This window comes from Osmerus eperlanus, chromosome 4 (assembly GCF_963692335.1).
Source record: "Osmerus eperlanus chromosome 4, fOsmEpe2.1, whole genome shotgun sequence".
Lineage (NCBI taxonomy): Eukaryota > Metazoa > Chordata > Actinopteri > Osmeriformes > Osmeridae > Osmerus > Osmerus eperlanus.
In genome coordinates this window covers 6,546,511-6,566,393 of record NC_085021.1, presented here as the reverse complement: position 1 = coordinate 6,566,393, position 19,883 = coordinate 6,546,511, and the positions used below count along the sequence as shown (strand labels likewise).

The 19,883-nt window shown below is 47.9% G+C and overlaps 2 protein-coding genes across 3 annotated transcripts; both read left to right on the top strand.

Moving 5' to 3' along the window:
* The first annotated feature begins 290 nt into the window (after positions 1 to 290).
* Positions 291 to 12,745, top strand: LOC134018441 (uncharacterized). 2 transcript variants are annotated; one of them, XM_062458375.1, is made up of 26 exons: positions 291 to 620; positions 786 to 908; positions 1,051 to 1,196; positions 1,453 to 1,666; positions 1,856 to 3,495; positions 3,853 to 4,452; positions 5,039 to 5,159; positions 5,350 to 5,403; positions 5,501 to 5,580; positions 5,782 to 5,856; positions 6,023 to 6,172; positions 6,368 to 6,475; positions 6,600 to 6,741; positions 6,842 to 7,192; positions 7,366 to 7,410; positions 7,523 to 7,602; positions 8,449 to 8,561; positions 8,826 to 9,009; positions 9,142 to 9,226; positions 9,369 to 9,514; positions 10,077 to 10,167; positions 10,430 to 10,578; positions 10,703 to 10,788; positions 11,082 to 11,151; positions 11,323 to 11,447; positions 11,704 to 12,745. In XM_062458375.1, the coding sequence occupies exons 1-26, from the start codon at positions 614 to 616 to the stop codon at positions 11,855 to 11,857; spliced, it is 5,139 nt and encodes a 1,712-aa protein (XP_062314359.1). In that variant the 5' UTR covers positions 291 to 613; the 3' UTR covers positions 11,858 to 12,745. The 2 variants fall into 2 exon arrangements, with proteins under 2 accessions (XP_062314359.1, XP_062314360.1); XM_062458376.1 differs by having other exon boundaries at positions 291 to 908.
* A 640-nt stretch (positions 12,746 to 13,385) lies between these two features.
* LOC134018470 (microtubule-associated protein RP/EB family member 1-like) lies at positions 13,386 to 19,234 on the top strand. Its single transcript, XM_062458411.1, has 7 exons — positions 13,386 to 13,582; positions 14,613 to 14,743; positions 15,355 to 15,500; positions 16,184 to 16,382; positions 16,581 to 16,690; positions 16,900 to 17,052; positions 17,641 to 19,234. The coding sequence occupies exons 2-7, from the start codon at positions 14,623 to 14,625 to the stop codon at positions 17,689 to 17,691; spliced, it is 780 nt and encodes a 259-aa protein (XP_062314395.1). The 5' UTR covers positions 13,386 to 13,582; positions 14,613 to 14,622; the 3' UTR covers positions 17,692 to 19,234.
* The last annotated feature ends 649 nt before the right edge of the window (positions 19,235 to 19,883 follow it).

Below are 19,883 nucleotides of genomic sequence, written 5' to 3'. Positions count from 1 at the left end.
TGGCCGCCCCGCCTGCGTCCCCACACTATAATCATATTTAGGAAGCCATAAAAAGAAATAAACATAATAGCCTATGTCTAATACAGTACGCCATATAACCAGAATGTTACTGGCAGTTTTACCCAATTCAGTGGTCTGTACAAGGAACACTAGGTTGCTCTGAAGCCGTTCCATCGACTGAATTGACTACAACCCCCTCTACAGAATGACTTGCATTGCGCAGTTTGTGGGACAGCATGCGTTTCAGACTTGTCTGACCTGCGCAGAGAGACTATACCAATTCGAACCTGTCCGTGCCACTTCGAGTTACTATTACTGACAAAGTAGTATGTGACAATTTTACGCATACTCTATGCAAAAGTACGTACTTGGTCAACTGCAGTACAGGTACTAATGTGTACGTATGCGCTTCGGGACGCAACCACTGTTTGATGCGTCAACTTTTAGCAAGGGACTTATTAGTTGGCGAATGAACGCAGTCACAGCTCTCTTCCACGGCGAGCAAAATGTACACTGAATCCTTCGTGCGACTTCAGTCCGTTTTGGCTATAATGCTACGCTAAGATATGCACAATAAGCTGGTGTTTTGGAAATACTCACTTGTCCACGCTCGATGGAAAGTCTTAGACGGTTCTCATTTTTGCGTCCTTTTAATAATACATATAAACCGTGACGCAGAAAGTGTTTACACTGTTGGATAAGTACTGCTCTGCTTTCTAAAACCTGTAGCCTGCAGTAGTCTACAGTTATAGCGTAACTGTTGTTCTGTTGACTGACGCAGACAGACTGGGAGATGGCAGTCAACTGTCAGCTGAAGCCTGGAGCGAAACACAACCGGTATGAGCTGTTGGCTTGGCTGAACGCTTCTCTACACACACGCTTCACCAAGGTGGAGCAGACATGCTCAGGTACAGTAGGGTGACAATCAACAAGTGTCATGTGCACAGTTAAGTCATTTTAGGAAGTGGGTTTTGAAGTGGTTTTAAATAAATGTGTGTGTGTGTGTATGTATGTGTGTCCATCTCTCTCTCTGTATGCCGTGATATCCAGGTGCTGCATTCTGCCAAATGATGGACTGGCTGTTCCCTGATTCTGTGGACCTGAGCCAGGTCAAGTTCCTGCCCAGACATGAAGAGGACTCTCTCCAGAACTACAGTGTGCTGCAGGCCGCATTTAGGAAGACTGGGGTGGTTCAGGTTGGTCAAAAAGCTGCTTTTAGGGGCAAAGTCAATTATAGTACCAGTCAAAAGTTTGGACACATTTTCCCATTCAATCGTTAAAGACTGGTACTGTATATCCAAACTGACAAGGAACCCTCTTTTTCAAGTTTCTGCTGTCTGTATTTTTTTAATCTCTCCCTCATTATCCTTCCTTCCTAGTCCCTCCCAACTGAGCAGATGACAGTGTTCATTCTCTTCCCCTCTTCTTCCTCTCCTCCCTCGTTCCTCCCAGTCCGTCCCTGTCAAGGAGCTGGTGCAGGGTAGTCTGGACACAGCCCTGGACTTCCTCATTTGGTTCAAGGCCTTCTTTGACGCCAACCACAGTGCCAGGGACTACAATGCCCTGGAGGCCCGTGGAGGACAGAGCATGGTGCCCAGGACCCCGACCAGCACCCCTGCTGACAGCCCTACGCCAAGAACCAGAGCTAAAACACAGTTAACACTAAGTAAGCTCCACAAACCACTGTCAACTCCTTGGTGTAGTCATACAGTATATTAAGATGCACTCTCATATGTATTCACGACAGTCATAATGTCTGCAGTGTCAGGAGTAGGTTTAAAATGTTTTTTTTCTGACTAATTCACCTTTTCTCATTGTTGTTATTTAGTCTTGTTTTCCTGTTTCTTTCTTGCAGACATGAATGAGGCGGCAGAGCATCCCTGGCAGAGGTCTAAGGACACCCCAGCCCTCAGCAGACCCCCCATCAAGAGGCAGATTAAAGTAGAGAGAGGGGAGGAGGCGAAGGTAGAAAACGACGAGGCGGAGATGGACGAGAGGATTAACATGGAGTTGAAAGTAGTCAGAGAAATAACTGAAGAGAACGGGGACCTGGATGAGGACGAGAAAATGGATGAGAAAAAAGTGGAGCAGACTGAAAGCGGCTTCAAAATGGATACTGGGGAGAGGACGGGAGGAGAGATGGAAACGGAGGGAAAGGGGACCGGGAAAGAGGGGGCAACGGTAGAGGGGGGGAGGAAAGAGCAGAATTTGGAAATACAGGTGACCACCAACATGGAAGAAAAGGAGAGTAAGAGAGGGGAGAAGACTGAAAAAAAAGAGGATGAGAAGACTGAGGGAAAGGAGGGGAAGAGGACTGAGAAAGAAGAGGATAAGAGAACTGAGGGGAAGATGACTGAGAAAGAGGATGGGAGGACTGAGGAAGAGGAAGCTACGAGAGAGGAGGATGAGATGGAGGAGGATGGGACGACCGAGGGAGAGGAGGATGAGAGGACTGAGATGGAGGAGGATGGGATGACCGAGGGAGAGGAGGAGGAGACGAAAGAGAAAGAGAAGGAGAAGAGAAAGGACAAGAGGACAGACAAAGTGGAGGCTGAAAGAGAGGAGGAACGCCCTCTGTCTCGCCGTAGCCTCATTATGCAACGCTTCTTAAAGCATTGGTCAGAGAAGAACCAGGAGCTAAGGCAGGGTTTGGGTCAGGACCAGGCCCAGCAGGAGGGCCAGGTTCAGGGTGAGGGACTTGCTGGGGGTTTGTCCAGCTCTACAGTCAGGCAAGTCCGGGGTCTGAGGTACCTCCAGGACATTGTGTACACCCTCCTCCACACCCCCTACACCCTCTATTTCTACCGCCATGTTGACGTGGGGGCAGGGCAAACCGCCTGCCTCCTCCTGATTGGCTACTACCACCAGAAGTCAGGGGGCCGGGTGTTGCGTCTGCTGGAAGCCCTCCAGCCCAAAGAGGACACGTCCACAGCTCTGCTGACCTGCCTGAGGAGGACTCTGACCAGACTGGGGCTGCCCCTGGCCAACCTGGCCTGGTTCTACTGTGACGTAGCGGGTAGAGAAGAGCAGGCGTCCCTGGAGGCAGGAGTCCGGGGCATGAGCCCCAGGATGGTGTCTCTGTGTGGGCTGCCTGGCCTGGCTGGGTCCGTCTGTCAGGCTGGAGTAGCAGCCGTGTCGGAGGAGGTGGTCGAGCTAGTCAGGGACGTCCATCGCCACCGCTCCGCCTTCACCCCCACCCACGACAGCCTGACGCAGCTGTTCGCTGCCGTACCAGAGTTTGACCCCAACCTCCCCGTGGCCACCCAGTGCCTTTTCTTCACCAGGATGGTCCAGGCCATAGCCCAAGGCTGGGTGGATCTGCTTGGATACTTCAGCTCCCTGGGAGGAGGAGGGGATGCCCAGCAGATTCATGCCCGTCTGACAGACTCCAGGCTGAGGCTGCTGCTGCTGTTTCTCACCCATGCCCTGGAGCCCCTGGCTGCCTTTGAGGAAGCCATGCAGGGAGGCAGCATGGACCTGGAGGGGATCCTACAGGTAGTGGAAGCTGTCACCATCTCTACTGCTGTCTCTGTGTACTTCTTTTATTTTTAAACAGACGTGACTTGACATTGTATTCATTTAGCAGAGGATTTGATCCCAAGCGAGATAAAAAGAAAAGAGTGCAGATACTAGTATAGAATTGCAATCCTACACCACGGTAGATATTTGTGTGTTTTGACTGTGGAGGGCAGGCTTCTCGTGTTTTGATCCTCTGTAATAGAAAGAAACACTAATTGTGTCAGACAGAAACAGTTATTGTTTCATGATCTGCCACGGAACAACCAGATTGTGTATCCAAATGATCAGGATAATCTGTTTATTGACTGTGTCATTCCCCCCCTCCTCCCACAGGTGGCAGGCACGCTCCTCCGCACCTACTGCACCCGTTTTCTGCGCCCCTGCAACACCAACTTCTTCCTGTGGCGCCGCAACCCAGAGGTCTTGCAAAACAAGAATCACTACCTCAACAGGTCAGAGGTCGACATCGGCGGGGCCCGTGTCAAGGACTCCCTGTCGGAGAGTGCGGTGCAGCTGGAGGACGTGGATGCCTTCCGGGGACAGCTGGTGGACACCGCCATCGCCTTCTACCGCGAGGTGACCCGCGGCCTGTCGGACAGCCTGCCGCTGAGCGAAGCGGCCCTGAAGCGCGTAACCGTCCTGCTGCGGCCCGCCTGGAAGAGGGACGTGATGTGGACGGCCGTGAAGGAGGTGGCCAGCCAGCTGGGGGTCTGCAAGGATGGGATGGGGGGAGACACTGACAGGCTGTTGGGGGAGTACCAGGAGTACTTGAAGAGGCCGCCCGCCACGAGCCCCCCGGGGAAGGTTGAGGATGCGGAGCAGCACTGGGGCCAGGTCCTGGAGGGGCTGGAGAGAGGCTCTGTGTTCCGCAGGCTCATGCTGTCCCTGCTGGCTCTGCCAGGGAGCCTGCAGAGAGACACCGTGTTAACTCAGGTCAGTCACCCCGCAGCCAGCTGCCTCAGAGGACAGCCCTGTCTGGAGGGGTTTTACCTGAAAAGTTGATATAAAGAAGAGGGAATTGGTCCCATGGAATGGTTTAACCTTTATTGATTCAACTTTCATTTAAGGATGTATTAGAAACAGGGAAACTTAAGGGGAACCTCCCAGGAGGTGGGTGCATAACTGATCCTCGTGTGCTGTAGAGCAGAGACAGCCGGCCCAGTGTGTAGTCGAAGAGTCCGAGAAAGTTACCGGTGCACACTGAAGCAAAAGAACAGGCGAGCTGGCCTTGTGAGCCAGTAGAAGGACAACAAAGGGAAGAGACAGACCCTAGTCTCAGAAGCAGGTTAAAGGTCAGAGATAACTGGGGGGTTGAGACTGAGAGAGGAGCCAATGTGGGAGGGGGAGGCACACACCCTGTTTGTTCACAAATTTAAAAGTTGACCATAACTATTGATTCTTTACCCTATCCAAAGCTATTCAGAATGTGTAGAGAAGAAGCCTTGGTTTCAAGTTTATTAGTAAGATAGACCCTTGATCCAGAAATTGATCTAATTCATTATTGTGTGTGTGTGTGCAGGCATTTGAGAACAGATGTCAGGTCCCAGCTGAATGGCGGAAGGCCGACGGCGAGCAGAAGACCACTCCCTTCTCCCTCCCTGGTCCAAGGATAGTCATAGAGAGCGACTCTGACTCCTCTGGTAAGACTCACACCAGGGCCCTGTCTCAATACTCTGTACATGCGTCCTCGCTCCCTTCCTTCTCTGGTCCAACTCCCGTCGTGTGATTTCTGCGTAGATACCGTATCCGGGGTGAGTGAACATGCTGTGTGTTTCTTCATGTATTGTTTTTCGATTGAGTTGTCCTTTTTTCTTCTTCTTCTTTCCCTAGATGTTATAGTCACTGAGGTCACATGGAAACCTGTCAAACTCAACAGCAGCAACGGTCAGGAAACCCAGACTCACTCAATGGAGCTCAGCTTTAAGGAGAACCCACTCGCTGTTGATTGCTAATGTCTGGTTCCCCTGTGCTTTGCCTGCAGCCAAACCTCCCAAGATGAGCAAGTCCATCGTGGTTGACGAGGAGGATGACATCATCTGGATGCCCATTTTGAACAACCAGGTAAAATCGGTTGAATCCTCAAAACTATGCTTTTTTTCTTTGAAGCATTAAGGAGCTTTGACTCAGACGTGTCCATCAACATTGTCTAGTCTATGTGCCCGGGGGGGACTAGCCTGTGTTATACACAGCCCATAGCTGTGCACCCAACTGGGAAGACTGAAGGAGTCTATGTTTAACGGCCCCTGTCACCTCCACCTCCAGTCTGAAGAACAGCACACCCCTCCCTCAGTAACCTCCACCCCTGAGCCACCAGCTAGGAAGAGCGGCTTCTACCAGGTGGGTTCCACTTTATTGTCCCATAACAAATACATACATCATCATCAATGAAAACATTTATGTATACAAGAACAACTAAAACTGACGCGTCGGTCGTAATAAAACACTGTGAACAAACACTGTTACACTGTGCCCCTCTGAAACGTTGGTGTGTGTGTGTGTGTAGGATGACGGTGGCTACGACGTGGGCGAGCTGGTGTGGGGCCACATGGAGGGCTGCTCCATGTGGCCGGGCGTGGTCCGGGCGTGGGAGAGCAGGCCGGTGCCCAGCGGGGTAAGGAGGGTGGAGTGGTACCTGGACGGCATGTTCTCAGAGGTGAGGATGAGGGAGAAGGGGGGGCGGGTGAGGGGAGGATATGTGGAGAGTGAAGTGGTAATGGAGATTAGAGCCCAACCGATATATTGGTGGGCCGATATTATCGGCCAATATTAGGCATTTTCCAAACTATCGGTATCGGCATTTATAATGGCCGATAAATTAATATTATTATTTATGTGTGTGTGTGTCCAGATCGGCACCCAGGGTCTCCACCGCTTCGCAGCCTTTTCCCAGCACTTCTGTGCCAACTCGTTTGCCACCCTGATCACCTACAGGGAAGCGATCTTCAAGTCCTTACAGGTTAGACTGTGTGTGTATGTGTGCTCTGCTGTCTGGCTGTACATCTGTGTGTGTTCATTTTACAGTGCTTGCTCTGTGTGTGTGTGTATGTGTATTTTACAGTGCTTGCTGTGTTTGTGTCCAGGTGGCAGCCGAGCGCTGCATGAAGGTGTTTTGTCCCGACTCTGACAAGAGAGAGGAGGAGCTGAGGGTCATGCTGGACTGGGCTTTCGGAGGATTCAAACCCAGCGGCCCCAGTGGCTTCGCCCCTCCCCCCTTCACCCCCGGTACACAGAACAACAGAGGCGACCAGCACAGTGAATCCCTGCCCAACTCAACCCTAACACCCCCCCTGTTTTCTCTATCTGTGTCTCTCTCTCTCCCCAGACGAGACGGAAGGCTCGAGCACGAACGCAGGCTCGAAGTTACCTCGGTGCACCTCCACCTCCAACAAGGACAGCTATGGCAGCTCCCTGTCTCTGCCCACCAAGCTCAGGCAGGTGTCGGTGAGTCTGAAGAAGCTGTCCCTCTGCCTGCTCAAGGGGGGGTCAGTCCGCCTCAGCAAGCACAGACGGCCCCAGATCCGCCCACGCAAAAGGCCCAAGACCGGGGTGCGCCTGACCCCCCCGGAAGAGGACACTTCCCCTGACTGGCAGCCCCCCCACAAGAGGACCTCGTCCTACTACAAGGCCAAGGAGAGCAGACATGTCTACGTACAGCCAGACCCGAAACACAGAGGTATCCCTATTTTTATTTATATTTTACACGCAAAAAAAATACACTCTACTTAATTCCTGAGTGTCTTCCAAGCACACACTTATCAACAGTTTTGAAATTGCGAAGGAAAGGAATATCATTGTGCAGTCTAACAGTGAGGTATTTTTCTTTATTTGTCTTCCTGCGTATTCCAGAGGCGATGGTCCGCGAGATTCTTGAGGCGGGGGCGGCCATAGAAGGTGAGCAGGAGTTAAAAGTTGGGAAAGGGTGGGAATCTGTTGTAAATTCATTCGTCCTGCTGTCCAGGGCCCCGTTCCTCCCCTCAACTCTTCTCTGTCCATCCTCCTCCAGAGTTCTGTCTCTGCTGTGGTACAAACGACTACGAGACCCAACACCCCCTCTTCGAAGGAGGCCTCTGCGCAAGATGCAAAGTAACAAAGAAAATTATTTATATATTGTTATATATATATATATATATATATATAATATATTAGTGCTGTCAAACGATTCAAATATTTAATCGCATTAATGTCATAGTTAACTCGCAATTAAGCGCACATTTTTTTCTATTCTAAATGTCCCTTGATTTCTTTTTGTCCCGATTTTTTTTTCTCTTTTTGTTTTCTCATTTTAATGCTCTTATCAACATGGAAAAGTAGATTGGCTTGCTTAGTGCTTGTTTTTATGAAAACAACATTGCAATCGCCTGGCTTTGACGAGGGGGCGGACAATTCGCATCAGCTGTGTGCTTGGCCATCAAGTGGTATTTCAGACTGGACGTGCTGCGATGATAGCTCAGTTCGACAAAACACGCAAATCACTTTGGCAACTTTTTAAAAGTAAACTTTCCATTCAGAATCTTATTGGCATCCATTTCGGCGTCTCGCCCTCGCCATCCACTCAAAACGTAACGTTAGTCTACTACTCTTTAGCCGGCTCTCAAGCCCAAACAAGTGTGCGGCGTGCCTGTTGTTTTGTTTCCGGTCTAGAAAAAAAAACTACAAAGTTTGCTAGGCCAAAAATAACGTTAATCTCGCGAAATATTGACGCAGCTAAAATGGGTTTGCGTTAACGCCGTTAATAACACGTTTAACTGACAGCACTAAGATATATATATATATATATAGATATATATATATATTTAGAAGGGGTTAGAAGTGTCACTTCTACATCTATATATATATATATATAGATGGAGTGGTTGTTTGGTGTGCTCTGGTAATGAGACAGTGTGCAGTATGTGTGCTTGCAGTAAGCTGGTGTGTGGCTCCCTGCAGGATAACTTCACAGAGACGCTGCACAGGTACGATGAGGACGGCTACCAGTCCTACTGCACCATCTGCTGCTCCGGCCTGGAGGTCCTCCTGTGTGGCAACGACAGCTGCAGCCGGTAGGTCACTGTGGAGACCAGAAATATGGAGGGGGGTTAGAAGTGTCACTTCTACACCCTGTAGAAGTGACACAACACTTGTCTTAAGCCCTCCTCACAGATGATTTGAAGATCTCTCTCTTTCTCGCTCTTCCTCTCACTCTTTCCCTGCCCTTGTTCCAATGTTGTATCCTTCCTCCCTCTTCCCCTAATCTTGTATTTTTCCATTCCCCCCCCCCCCCCCCACACACACACACACACACACACACACACTCCCTCCCCCAGGTCCTACTGCGTCGACTGTGTGAACATCCTGGTGGGTTCGAAGACCTTCGAGTTCCTAAAGGAGGTGGACCCGTGGATATGCTACCTCTGTCAGCCCAGCCAGCGCCACGGGGCCCTCCAGCCACGCCACGACTGGAGCGTACGCGTGCAAACCTTCTTCTTCAATAACAGCGCCATGGAGTTTGTAAGTCGACTTTCCACGTAGGACTTCCTGTCTTATTCCAAGCTTCCTGTTTGGGGGTGGGGGAGGGCACCAGGTGGTTGTAGATGGAGGCTCCCTTGCTCACACGTGACCTTTGGCCTGTGTCCTCACCAGGAGCCGCATCGAGTTTACCCATCCTTACCTGCCAGCCAGCGTCGACCAATCAGAGTGCTGTCGCTGTTCGATGGGATAGCAACAGGTCTGATTCTGCTCGGTTATGATGATTCATCAGCTGTGATGATTCTACTGTGAGGGCTCTACTGCCAGGATTCCACTGCCTAGATTCTAACGATTGATCGCTTCCTGATCATGTTCTAATACTTTGTGTGTATGTTCCCCAGGCTACCTTGTTCTGAAGGAGCTGGGCTTTAAGGTGGAGATTTACATGGCCTCTGAGGTGTGTGAGGAGTCCATCGCTGTGTCGACCGTCAACCACGAGGGGATAATCACACAGGTGGATGACGTCAGGTCAATCACCAAGGAGCACGTAGGTGTCACCTAGTCGTCTGCTGTGAATGTTTACTCGTATAAAGCGACCTGACTGTAACTGACCTGTCTTTTCTGGCTGTAACTGACCTGTCTGTTTGACCATATGTTCTGACTGTAACTGACCTGTCTGTTCTGACTGCAACTGATCTGGCCTGCGTTTCCCGAAAGCGTCGCAAGCCTAAGTTGATCGTAGGACGAATCTTAGTTCCCAAAGACATCGTAGCTAAAGTGTCTCTTGAAAATTCGGAACTCTTGAAAGCGCATAGATTAGCCTACTCCTTACGAGCATGTTTGGGAAACGCACGTAAGAAATATCGATGATTTCGTTTTTTGCTCGATCGTTGCTAGGATCCATCGTTATCGGGAAACGCAACCCTGTCTGTTCTGACTGTAACTGACCTGTCTGTTCTGACCATATGTTCTGACTGTAACTGACCTGTCTGTTCTGACCATATGTTCTGACTCTAACTGACCTGTCTGTTCTGACCATATGTTCTGACTCTAACTGACCTGTCTGTTCTGACCATATGTTCTGACTCTAACTGACCTGTGTGTTCCAGCTGAAGAAGTGGGGCCCGTTTGACCTCCTGATAGGAGGCAGCCCCTGTAACGACCTCTCCATCGTCAACCCCATCAGGAAGGGCCTGTTCGGTATGTCTCAGCTGGCTGTGTGACTTACCCCTGGTGGATGCATGTAATACATGTGCTTGTCCAGAAGATGGGAGTGTTACTGCAAAGCTATGGCTCCTTGTTTTCTGAAATATATTTGTGTGTGTGAGTGAGTAAAGGTTGTATTAAGACTAAACGCATGGCCCTAAATTCGCTATGCCAAATGGATTTCTTTGATTTGGAATCTTTGTCTTGAGAGTCATGTTGTGTGTCCTCTGACCTCTGACCTGTGCTGCTCCTGCAGAGGGCACGGGTCGGCTGTTCTTCGAGTACTACAGGATCCTGGACCTGCTGAAGCCCAAGGAGAACAACCCTCGGCCCTTCTTCTGGCTCTTCGAGAACGTGGTGTTCATGAACAACCACGACAGGCTGAACATCTGCCGCTTCCTGGAGGTGGAGTACCCTCTCTTCTCACTGCTCGCCTTAGTGTTCATGATACCTCCTGGAGGGATGTCTCGTCTGAAGGGCATGCTGGGAGGAGTTGTACCCTGAACTGCTCTGATGTTTACCCCCTCAGTGTAACCCAGTGGTGGTGGATGCTGTGAAAGTTAGCCCTGCCCACAGAGCCCGGTGCTTCTGGGGAAACATCCCTGGGATGAGCCGGTATGATTTAACACACACACACACACACACACATGCATACAGCTCTGCAGCTTTTTGTTTCCTTTCCAAATAATTAGATAAGGAAAGTTTTGAGTGAGGGACAGAAGGGTTCAACTTGCAGTGGCCTCTTAAATTGAACCCGTCTGTTCCTCACTCAAAATAGTACTTTTAATTGTTTGGAAAGGAAAGAAAAAGGTGCAGTGGCCTCTTAATCTTTTCCAGAGCTGTGTATACACACACACACACACACACCATCAAGTTTAGCTCAGTTGGTCTTCTGTATGTTTTCGCAGACCTATCATTGCCTCCAAGAACGACAAGCTCCTTCTTCAGGACTGCCTGGAGATCGGCCGGACCGCCAAGGTGAGAACCCACCCAGATGTCTGACTTAAATTCTTCTCATGACACTTTTTCACCCGTGAAAACATGTCATGTTTTGCCTGAAATTCTTAGTGTATGTTTTAGGCATGCAGGCCTACTAACGTTAAGGCATATAGACTGCCATGTTTTGACGCCACGTTTGTTTTTGTGTAGTTCACCAAAGTGCGCACAATCACCACCAACCCAGCCTCAATGAAACAGGGGAAGGACATGTCCAAACTGCCTGTCCTGGATGAGAACAAGAAGGAAGACACACTATGGATCACTGAGCTGGAACAGTACGTTACTCACCACTATCTGTGTTCTGGGCATCATTTAGTGAAACTGATTAGTATGACTATATGTTGGCTGTTCAGTATAAATACTTCCCACCTGCGCCATTGAAAAGATAGCTTTTAGAGTGGTGTTTAAAGAGGTGGTCATCATGTTTGCGTGTCCTGAGTTTGAACCCAGGAGTGGTCTCGGCTAGGTTCATGCCCTCACCAGGAACTGCGTTCCACCAGCTGAACCAGTTGTCTCTCCCTCCCACTCCAGGATCTTTGGCTTCCCCAAACACTACACGGACGTGAAGAACATGAACCGCCAGCAGAGACAGAAGGTTCTGGGGAAGTCCTGGAGCGTGCCCGTCATCCGGCACCTTTTCGCCCCGCTCAAGGACTACTTCGCCTGCGAGCAGCTGCCCCCCTAACCCACCGCAGGCGCACAGTTGCCAAGCAACGGCAGCTGAGATGGGGGATGGGGCCATGGGGGCTCCTCCATACGACCCCCCTCCCTCTTGATTCATTCTCTCCTCCGACCCCGCCTCCTTTTTGTTATCCTTCTCTCCCTTCCCCCTCTCTCTCCTTCCCTCACTTCCACCTCATCTTGGAGAGGGTGTTTTGGGGTGTTTTCAGGGCATGTTAAGGATGCATTATATTGGGTGCTTATTCGTTGTACTGTATGTCTGTGTCTGTTTATTAGAATGTTGAACAGGACTGACCTCTATGAGAGCACTGTCAATATCCTGTCTACTCTGTGTTTTAATGAGGGCACATGACCTCTCTGGCATTGCCATAATGTACTGTCGTTTCCCCTCCCTATAGATATGTGGGGAGGAGAGGAGATCAGATAGACAGAGATGGGCATTAGCTATGACTGATGCAGAGAACTATTGCTCTATTTTACTCTGCCTGGTGCTACAACATGCGATTAACTGTCTTGACTCATTCATTACTGTATACTTGCCTTGTACAAGTTACTTTTGTAAAATGATTTGCAAGATGTTGGTTTGCTATGGTTATATTGTTAAATGACAGTAAATATTATTCATGTTTCACTCCTTACTTGGTCCAGTGGAAACAAGCAATCATGTGATGTCCACATGTTTACTGGGAATAGGGGGAGAAAATGAATTTAATAGAACAGTAAAGCCATATTGTCTTAAATAGTGTTTTATTCAAAATGTTTTGTCACTTGCACAAATAATACAATAGTTTGACTGGACCATAGAAGGACCATATTATACTTGTCAACTACAAGATTTTCTGAAATAAAACCATTGACAATACACAACTGGAATATCTTCCTGGGAATGACTCAAATTTGGATAATGTCCTTTGGCTGTGAGTCCCTCTGTGACAAATGTGTGTAGGAGTAGGTCCTGCCCATCCGTGATGTGTGTGCCATCAGGCATGCATGTGGTCATGTCACATGAAAAGGGCCCATTCACATGAAACAGTCCTTTCATAGATGTGCTCAGTCTCCATGGACCGGGCCACTGGTGGCTTCTACAAGAATAAAAGACAGGACAAAAGTCTCAACAGTGTGTGCTGTATGGAGTTCTCCTTGTTCTTGGTTCAATAAGCCCCACCATTGCTAACTATGAAAGAAACTAGGTTGGTAAGTTCAAAGGTCCTATATTAATGGCTAACAGTGCTTCCAGCTAGACATACTGGGCCCACTACTCCGAACCGGGAACAAGCCAGCAATAAACTTAGTGTTGGGTACTGCATCTTTACAGGTGCTCCAGTTGTGTTGTGACCCAACTTGAAGGGGACACACATGGATGCTAAAATACTAGATTTCTTACGGGACCCAACTTCAATTGGTTTACATACTAAACAGTCGTTATTTTTTTGATTACAAATTGATTATTCTGTTTCACTCAACTTGACCAGTGGCCTCGCCCAAACAGCCCTCGGTCCGAGAATGAGCCGCACGCGAGACGTCGGCAGCGTCGTGACGTATTCAGCAAGCCTGCTAGAACAAACGCAGTTGGGCTGAAAGGATTCGACCGCCGGCGGACTGCACTGGCCCATTAGCTACAGTCTAGATCCAGCAGTAATCTGTAATCATAGCGTTTAGATGAGAAATCGAATCGTTTACGTGTAAATAATATTCAAACTACGCCTAGACACGTGAAATTCCAGTAAAGGTAAAGACCTCATTTCGCAACGTTTCAGTCAAACGTGGGTGTAATGGTTGAGCTAGCATTTAGCTTAGCATGCTAATTGCTAAAGGAGCGCCCTGAAAAAAGGGATTGAAACGTTGAGTTGAATGGTGTTTAAGGGAGGGCGTCTATGGTTACTTAACTAACACGCCAGCTAGCTAGCAAGCCTGCACCGGCTAAGGTAGGGCGGGGGAAATGCCGCTAGACTTCTTAGTTGCTCATAGTTAGGTAGCTATTAAGCTTTTACACAATTACATTTTTGGAATTACAAGTGATCAATCTAAAGCTAGCTACTGTAGTAAACAAAATAGCCAGTGCACTATGGTTATATATATAGCTTGCTAGACAATTTCTAAAGATGTTCTGTTACAGTACGTGCTACCTAGCGAGATGGTAACTTCCGTCGGACTAGAATCTGCTTTCTAACTGTTTTTAATTGGGCCTTTTGCAGAAACTAGCTTGCTAGTCAGCCGGATAAACTTGTTAAAGCTAGCAAATACGCTAGCTTCTTCTAGTCTAGGCTGGGCTAACGTTAGATGGGTCACTCCCATCCCAGATATTTCTCTCACAGCTGTCTGTGGGTCCTATTTGGCAAGCTATCCTCGGCCAATGCGATAAGCTAGTGTGCCTGGACAAACTGTAGAGAGACGGTACGCTGTCATTTTCCGTAATGGCCAGTTTGTTACACTGTAACTGCAGTTACACGGTTTGGCAAACAATAAGGTTGCTAGACACATGAGATAAGATGGCTATCTTCTTTAGTCAGGGGACATAGCTAAACAGAATACAAGCACAACTATAAGGAAAGAACTCTGACTGTATGCTGTTATGAAATATGAACATGGTGTAGGTCATATTGAGTCCCGAATCAGCAAAGTAATCATAGCCAGCTAGTAATACTATTGTCTACTGTCAACCTGTTCCATAGCCAACCTCTTTGCAACCCTTTCAAAAGGGCTACTCTAGTGATGTAACGTAACCATGTGTCTAACTGTCCCGTCTCCCATCCCATCAGTCGTGATAAAATGGCTGTGAACGTGTACTCGACATCGGTAACTAGCGACAATCTGAGTCGTCATGACATGCTGGCCTGGATCAACGAGTCCCTACAGATCAACCTCACCAAGATCGAGCTGCTGTGTTCAGGTAAGGCCTAACCCACGTTTAACTAACTAACCAACTCAAAGGATTGGCTAGCTAATCGAGAGCTGGTACCAGTCTTTATGTGTTGCCTGTCAGGGGTCTATAGGTTGGTTGGTAGGGAACTGTGAAGCTAAAGATGAACTAGCATCATAGATGACTAATCATTTGATGTCAGCATTATCTATGGAGTATCACTCATTATTGCTGCACAAGTGCTGTGTCATTTTTCCATGATGATGTCGAGGCAACAGAGGTTATGGGTGTAGCAGGTTGGTAGGCAAATACTGGCAAATGTTGTTCAGGATTGATATGGCAAAGATGGAGGTGAGACAGATCTGAACAGCAGCTTTGTATTGTTACGATGTAGGCTGCTCTGCCTGCCTAACCACTGGGTCAGGCTTTAACTAGAGGACACGCCAAGATCATGTTTCAGATTTATGTTCTGCCTAAACCTGTCATTACTCTGTAGTCCTCTGTTAGTCTGATGTCATTATCTGCTGTTCTCAGATAAAAGGCTGATAGATCAAAGTTGGGTGTTTTTGACAATGGTTCCCTCACATTGTCGCTCTGTTTCACCTTTGGAATACCCAACTCCCCCTCCCCTCCTCCCCCAGGTGCTGCCTATTGCCAGTTTATGGACATGCTCTTCCCTGGCTGTGTGCCTCTGAAGAAAGTGAAGTTTGCTGCCAAGCTCGAACACGAGTTCATTCATAACTACAAGATACTGCAGGCCAGCTTCAAAAGGATGGGCGTCGACAAGGTGAGCAAGCTGCCAGTGCCCCACAGTCGCAGGGTAGTTGGTAGAAGGATTGACCCCCCCCCCCCCCTTCCGTAAAACTGCTTCTGTTATTGACTCGCTATTAGATGTTCTCTGATCCTAATCCCAGCCCTCGCGTATGGACTTGGACTTTACTCTGTGCGTGCGTGTGTGTGTGTGTGTGAGGGGGGACCTCCTAATGATGTCAGCTGTGCTGCAGACTGTTAATTGTGTTTACTGCTGAATTAGCATGGCCTCTCTCTTTCTCTCCCCCCTCCTATATTTACATTTATGCGATGAGAGGGCTGTTGACCTGCTAGACAGGCTTCACTCTGTTAGCTTGTCATTAGTTCTCATCCTGGAACTGGACCACACTGCACAATGAAGATATTGTGTGTGTGGCTGTAATGGTACTTTAAAGGTGTGTGAGAGAGCAGAGAAACCTTTCCCCCATTGTGTCCAATCCGTGTTTGATCTCATCTGTGTTCTCCAGAACGCCACAGGGTTTAGTATTGCTGGTCACACCCCTCGCCTGGTGTGTCCAAACCTGCTGTGGAGTAAAGGTGTCATATCTCACCCAGATCTCCACGCGTAACACTGTCCTCAACCTCCCCAATATGGTTAAAATCGTACAAGGGAAGTTTTACTATACTCTCTTCCACTCTTCTGTTGCAATTGACTCCCAGATCATCCCAGTGGACAAGTTGATAAAGGGGAAGTTCCAGGACAACTTTGAGTTTGTCCAGTGGTTCAAGAAGTTCTTTGACGCCAATTATGACGGTAAGGATTACGACCCCGTGGAGGCACGCCAGGGTCAGGACACCATGCCCATGCCCAGCCCGGCCATGTCTGCTCTCAACAAGCCCAAGAAGATCCTCAATGCAGGTCAGTCTCTCTCTCGCTCTCTGTCTCTCTTTCTTTCCCCCCCAATCTCTCTCTCTCACCCCCCTCTCCCCTTGGTGTGGTCACTGTGTCAGGTCATCCTCCCCACGACAGAGATGCATCCATACATGAGAACTTCTTCAGCTCGTAATCAATCTCTCCCCTCTTCCCTAACTCTGATTGGTTGGCTGTTTCTACCAGCTCCCCAGAGGGCCGCGGTTGCCAAGGTAGCACCCAAGATGGCGCCGGGATTGGCACGGAGACCAGGGGTCGGTGGAGGAGATGAGGAGAGGGCAGAGCTTATCCAGGAGGTAATGTGGTTGTTTTTTTGTTTTTCATCCTTGTATCTATTCTATGTATTAATTCATCCAGTCATTCATGTATTCAAATTAAATAGAGGAAATATTGTGAATATAGAACTATATAGACAATATAGTTGTAAGCTACGTTTTTCTAGTTGATGCCTAAATGGTCGTTTAGTAGAGCCAGAGGTCATAAATGAGATTCTCTCTCCCTGCAGGTCAACATTCTAAAGTCCACCATCCAGGACATGGAGAAAGAGAGGGACTTTTATTTTGGAAAACTGAGGAACATCGAGCTCATCTGCCAAGAGAAGGAGGGAGAAGGAGACCCAACACTGCAGAGGATCATAGATATTCTCTATGCCACAGATGTGAGTGAACACACACACCTCAAAACCAGCTATTACCCAAACGATGAACTTTCAACACTACTACACTACTAGTGTAGTAGTCAGTAGTCAGTCACAACAGGTATGCTCCACACAACCAAGATCTTCTGAACAAAACATGCAAAGTAGTCTGTGGGTAAACACACAGCTACAAACATGACAGCTGTAAGCTTTTTTGAATTCTATCCTCTGGGGTAAGATCATGTGTCGTGGTCCAAGCAACAGCTGATTCTCTCTTATAATTCCACTAGTGGAATGTAATGTTTGTAGCCCAGTAGGCCTGCTTCAGTATGGTGACACTACTGAGACTGGCTTACTGCTTCAGTATGCTAACACTACTAGCACAGGCTCATTCAGGCCTGCCTTATTTATTGTACGAGGCATAGCTAGATCTGTCTGGACAACATTCATACCCCTTGGGTACAAAAAAAATAAAATACGAATTGGAACAATGTAATCAACATCTGAATGACATCATCTTTAGAAAATAAAATGATGCATGAGGAGTACGGAGATCTCAGTAGGATATTGATAAACACGCCTCATTCTGTGTCCCATGTGTCCTATCAGGAGGGCTTTGTCATACCGGACGCCGAATCAGAAGAGCAGGAGGAGTTCTAACTCTCGGGACTGGATGACGCACCTCTTGCTACAACCTCCAACCAACCTTTCCGAACCTGCCTGAACCCACCCCCTCACCCCTGCAATCAGCAACAGCCCCAGCCCCACCCTCCCTCTCTAGTACCTGAAACCACCAGTTCATGATATGGATTTGGGGTACTGAAATGGACTCGATATGAAATGTTTTTTTTTGTCTGTCTGTCAAATCAAGTTGAAACAAGTCAAGTGTGAAATACCTCCTCTGAAGGGCCTGTCCCTGGCCCGCTCTCCTGGTGCCCTGTATCTGCCTAGCCTAGTGCTGTACTACACTACAGAGCGCCCATCTTGGTCGGCTTCTAGTGGCCATCTTGGTCTGCTCAGGTCCCGAAGAGTGAGTTTATCCGTCTGTAATATTCCACTTCTTTGGGCTTTACATTTAATTTTATTTTCTCCCGTGTGTGTTGTCGCAAGTTCTTTGGCACCTGCACTGTCTTTTGTACATGTTTTCTCTTTTCCCTAAATTATCACAGTCTTTGCCACATGCTTCCATTACGTATGGGAACTTGTTTTCCTAGTTATGTCGATAGAGGAAGGGTTTTAGATATGTTATGTTGTGTGTATGGTTGATGTTTTCTGATCATGGTCTATCATTAGTACTTCACTCAGTCCACCCTGTGCCCCCCACCCCACCCACCCCCCCAAAAAAACTTGTTTTACTGTTTTATCATTGGGTCTCATCTGAGGATGAGCTTGTTTAAAATGTGCAATTGTTTATTCCAGGAGAACTGTGACTCCGTTTGTCAAAGTCACAGGCCGGTCACACTAATACAGAATGCAGCTTCTTCACTGCAAGTCTTCTAGGCATGCCAGTATTTAATGCTGAACAAGAATCGTATCGCAACAACGAGGCTTGTGGTGGAGTGCGTGTGTGTGTGTGTATGTGAGATATATTTTATGTTTTGCTTGCCTTCTGTGTGTTAGAAGGCATATGCACTGTAAATGCCTGCCTCGACCCATGACCTCTGGGCTTTAGCCTCACACGTGTCCTGGTAAACTAACCTAGCCTCGAGCGGCCAGGCAGGTTCACCGGGTCATCCCAAACTACCCCGCTTTTGGCTTTTCTCTAACCGCCATTTCCTCCACTGGCACAAGATTTTTGACTTCTTGTGCCAAAGGCTTTCTCTTTGCGAGGAAAGCACCTCATAAAGGTGATAGATTATTTTTTTAAACATTCTTTTCTTTTCTTTTTTTAACCATATTTCAACTGGATTTGTGGAGAGTTTTAACAAGGCGATGTACATTGTGGAATTAGTTTAGATTGATCATAGCCTTTCTGATGTCCCAGAGACCAAGTAAATGGGCCCCAAAACATAACTGCCAGACTCTGCACAGGACAAGTCAGAGATTTTATATGTTTTTATAAATGGCCTTATTCTTAATGTTTTTTTTTTTCTTCTCTTGGTAACCTTTTTCATAAACTCAACATAGATGTGACTTCGATGTATTTTCTCTTTTTTGGCAAATGTTTGTAATGCGAATTAAAGTATTGTCAGTTAGCTCTTAATATTTGGAGGCTATGTTTTTTTGCTGCTCTGTAGCATGTCTTCTAGAGAACGAGGCAGAAAGGTTTCAGGGTCTCCAGTCTTCCATGTCATTCTCAGATAAACCCCTCACCTCTGTAATGACCGAGCCTCTAAAGTCACACGAACCTGATGAACTTTTTAATTAACAATTTGAAGCCTGCAGGTAGAATTCTCCATCCACACAGTAGTGGTTGATGGACAGCAGCCAGCACACAGAAGAGCAGTCTGGGTAATGTAGTTTAATACACGCTTTACTGATGAGAGCCATTGGCTTTCTGGTTGTTGAAATAGGTGAGATTGTTTAGAATGATCTCAGTCTACTATACCGTCTAACTTTAGTACCGTTTTCCAAGCTTGGTAAACTAGTCTGGTGGTACAAGCTCCCAGATCACAGTGGATATGTCAACCAGGCTGGAGTATAATATTCTCCTAGTACCTGAACAAGTGATGATGATGATGCCTTTGTTATAGGCAGGGCAGAGAGAGAGCTTGAATGTTATAGTCATGTCAACAGGTGCCTGCTTGTAAAGGTGGTGATGGTGGATTTCTTCATGTTATCTGAATTACTACAGTTTGCCTTTGTTAAGGACCCAAGCTCCATTTTGATGTGCATGTCTAGGAATCGCCCTT